At 39.3% G+C, this 3,531-nt stretch overlaps 1 protein-coding gene across 1 annotated transcript; it reads left to right on the top strand.

The window, feature by feature from the left end:
• LOC132186898 (UV-stimulated scaffold protein A homolog) lies at positions 1-3,531 on the top strand. The gene is made up of 2 exons (XM_059601010.1): positions 1-224; positions 1,557-3,531. The coding sequence occupies exons 1-2, from the start codon at positions 39-41 to the stop codon at positions 3,321-3,323; spliced, it is 1,953 nt and encodes a 650-aa protein (XP_059456993.1). The 5' UTR covers positions 1-38; the 3' UTR covers positions 3,324-3,531.

The raw sequence follows: 3,531 nt of genomic DNA, 5'->3' as shown, positions 1-3,531 counted from the left end.
CCTCTTTGTTTTGGAATAATCAGAGTAATTGGTGGCAAATGGAGGAGGAGAGAGAAGAGGGAGGGAAGGTAAGGGCTTTGATAGAGAAGGCGACAAACTCCACGGCTCCGGAGGTGGACCCTCGCCTCCTCAAGGCCATCAAATCGGTGGTCCGCTATTCGGATCGGGAGCTCCGACTCGCCGCCCAGACCCTTATGGACCTTATGAAGCGCGATCACTCTCAGGTCCTCATTTTTTGGATTCGTTTTGTCTCTTTAGTTGTTGTTCGCTTAATTGTTTCATAATAATCCCGCCTTTCTGTTTTTCTTTTTTCCGTTATGAGTTTCGATGGATATTGTTGTGTGGATAAGTACAGGGTTTAATTCTATGTTTTTGCCGATAATTAAGCTTTGCATTGGAATTTGATTCTAGTTGGAATTTGGATTTTCCAGACAATCATTTTGCATTGATTTGTGTTTGAGTTTGTTTTATTACCCTATGTTTGATTCCTGAGAATACTGATGAAAAAAAAAATGTTCAAGATAACAAAGCCCTAATTTCTGCTCTTTGGTTTGGCTGCCTTGATTCTGTTCTACTATTTGGTTGAATTCAACTCATATTCACAATTATCCTTGGCTACTCCTTGAAGAGATTTTGAATTTTCAGTGCCTTCAACTTGAAATGTATTACTTTTCCTGAATGCCACTAAAGGGAAGAAAATAAAGTCTTGGGTAGTATGGCTTATGTTGGTTTGCCTGGTTGAGTCATAAATTTTGTTGTATGAAACTATAATTTTATTTTTTTTAATTTCATATTTTCTCGGTTGACTTCGCAATGCTAGTTCAAGAGCATTGACAGGATTGGCAGTTGTTTTGTTTGCTGGCTGATAGAACTGGTGTGTGATCACTTGTTTGCACATTAAGATTCGTCATGAAATAGAATATTAGAGGGATAAATGCTGTGAGAACTAAGAAGCGCTAAAATGCGACAGGAAATTTGTAGGGGAAAAGTGAAGGAAATGGGGAATGCCTGTTTTATTGCCACACATGATGAGGATTGAAGTAACATGTTGTGGAGCCATTATTTTGCTTATGTTTAAATGTAATCCTTTTGAAATCTGAGAAAGTCTGGTAGATTGGTGGTGTGAGACCACTAGTCATTTGGTTATGAACTTTAGTCCTTAAGATTCTTTGAGCGTTTTACACAGAAGATTGGCATTGCGAATTTATCTAGCTTCCAGGCAGTTTAGATAATTTTTTGTTGGGTTAGGTGGGTTGAAGAGTCAAGCCTTTGCTTGTGAATTGCGATGATGTTGTGGTATCCTTGGTCAGGCTATAAACAGGATTTTAGATATTATTTTCATTAGTGTGGGAAAAATCAAGTATTCACCCAAATATATGCTTTTCAGATGTGTTGGAACAATTATGTGTTACAGTTATTTGCGGGTGGGAGTAATTTGTTTGTTTATCAGTTTTGAGGTCTCTGCCTCTAAATATTCTCGTTGCAATATTGCTGCTGTTTCAAGAGAAAGAAGGCTTTGGTGAACATTGATTTGATCTTGACATAATCTGTTGCAGGTAAGGTATCTCACGCTTCTCATAATTGATGAACTCTTCATGCGGTCAAAGCTTTTCAGAACCATCCTTGTTGAGAACTTGGATCTGTTACTAAGTTTGAGTGTTGGGTTCAGAAGAAATCTGCCTCTCCCTGCTCCACCAGCTGTTGCATCTGTTTTGCGCTCAAAGGCAATTGAATTCCTGGAGAAGTGGAACTCTTCCTTTGGGATTCATTACAGGCAGCTCAGATTAGGATTTGACTACCTTAAAAACACCCTCAAGTTCCAATTTCCAAATCTACAGGCACATGCAGCTCGAATTCAGCAGGAGAGAAGGGAAAGGGAAAGAAGGTCAAAAGAGCTTTTACTAAAAAAATTTGAAATGTTGAAGGAGAACTTCTCATCAATAAAGGAAGAAATAAAGTCAACAATAGATGAGATTAGAGAATGTTTAGACATTGTCTGTGCAAAAGATGAATTTATGCCACTGGGTCCTATAGATGATGAAGATTTTGAAGAGTTTCGTTCATCTGAACTGCTGCAAATCCGTCTCAATACTTTAAGAGAAGGGCAAAAGGTTCATGAAAACAATGACAATAAAGTGGTTTTTGATGCATTGAGGGAGCTATACAAGCTTCTAGTGACAAAGCATTTGGTTTCAGTCCAAGAAGGCATTTCTGTTCTTGTAAGGGTCGAAGTGGCAGACAACAGGGTCAGAGATTCCACTTTGAAGGAGTTAATAGATATCCGAAATTGTCTCCAATCGGTGAAGAAGAAGTGTGAAGAATCAGGTTGTGCTGTTCCAAACACTACAAGTTGTGATGATGAAGAAGAAGATTTCTGGGAGGAGGGTAAGATTGGATCACTTGAGAATGAGAGGTCTACTGTACCCAATAATCAAAATGAAAATCTTTCCATGGCATTAGCATCTATCGAGTTGAAAAATAGAACTCTTGAAAGCAATAACAGGGGTTCTAATGACAATGAGTTGCCCAGTCTTGAAGGTGGTGAAACTGGTACAAACTCTTTAAGGAATAAGCTTCTGGCTGACGCTCCCATGATGAGCTGGGGCTATTTCTTGAATAACTGGGGCTCAAATAGGGAGGTTTTAGCTAATCAGCGGGGGTTGGAGCTTGAAAGTCACTGGGGTAGGGTGGACTATGATGCAGTTATCCCAGCTGAGAAAATTGCCGAACTGAATGTTCATTCAACTCTTTACAAAGAGGAGCAAACTGAAATTCAACCATGCCGTGCTCCTTTGAGGAAAGGGGGACTTTGTCAGAGAAGAGACTTGAGAGTTTGCCCATTTCATGGACGTATTATACCTCGAGATGACGAAGGAAAGCCACTTAATCATAACTCTTCAAAGGACGAGATAACTCTTGATTCAGGGACTGATTTAGTTGAGCAGGTAGCAAAACAAGCTGTGAAGAATGTTCGTGAGAGAGATAAAGAGGTACTGAAAAAGAGAGAAATTGATAAACGGTCACTGAAGCGTGCAAAGCTTGCGAAAATTCGGGAGCACAATGACGTGGTTCTTAGGGATGCTGCATTGGCATCGACTTCAAGCTCTGCAGCTATTGGAGAAGATATGGAGGCAACTAATGGAGAGAAGCTGTCGGCCAGAAACAAGAAGGAAACACTGTCATCCATGCTGCGCAAGAAAGTAACACCAAAAGATAGGTTAGCTCAGAGGCTTTTGAATACACAGGTGAAGGATGCAACAGTAAGAGAGCTTACATTGGGTGAGGATTCAAATTACCGAGAAGCCTTCCCAAATCAATGGTAATGAAAACTTCCTTGTCAAGCTTTTGGGCTTTTTTAAAGGAATCAGAATTTCACAGGTGTACCACATTCAGGTGTATCATATATATGTAGAATTCCTTTTCTTTTTTTTTTCAATTATTTTAAATCTTTGTGAAAGATTTGTATATACTTGAGGTGAATAGCAGAGCTGGATTGAAAGTTTACAATAAAAAAGTTGCGAAGTTTCTATA

This window comes from Corylus avellana, chromosome ca7 (genome assembly GCF_901000735.1).
Source record: "Corylus avellana chromosome ca7, CavTom2PMs-1.0".
NCBI lineage: Eukaryota > Viridiplantae > Streptophyta > Magnoliopsida > Fagales > Betulaceae > Corylus > Corylus avellana.
This window is presented reverse-complemented; position numbering and strand designations above follow the sequence as displayed.

Coding starts and splice junctions, on each gene's coding strand:
- LOC132186898 (XM_059601010.1), top strand. CDS start 39: ATGGAGGAGGAGAGAGAAGAGGGAGGGAAGGTAAGGGCTTTGATAGAG. Junction 225..1,556: donor TGAAGCGCGATCACTCTCAG/GTCCTCATTTTT, acceptor AATCTGTTGCAG/GTAAGGTATCTCACGCTTCT.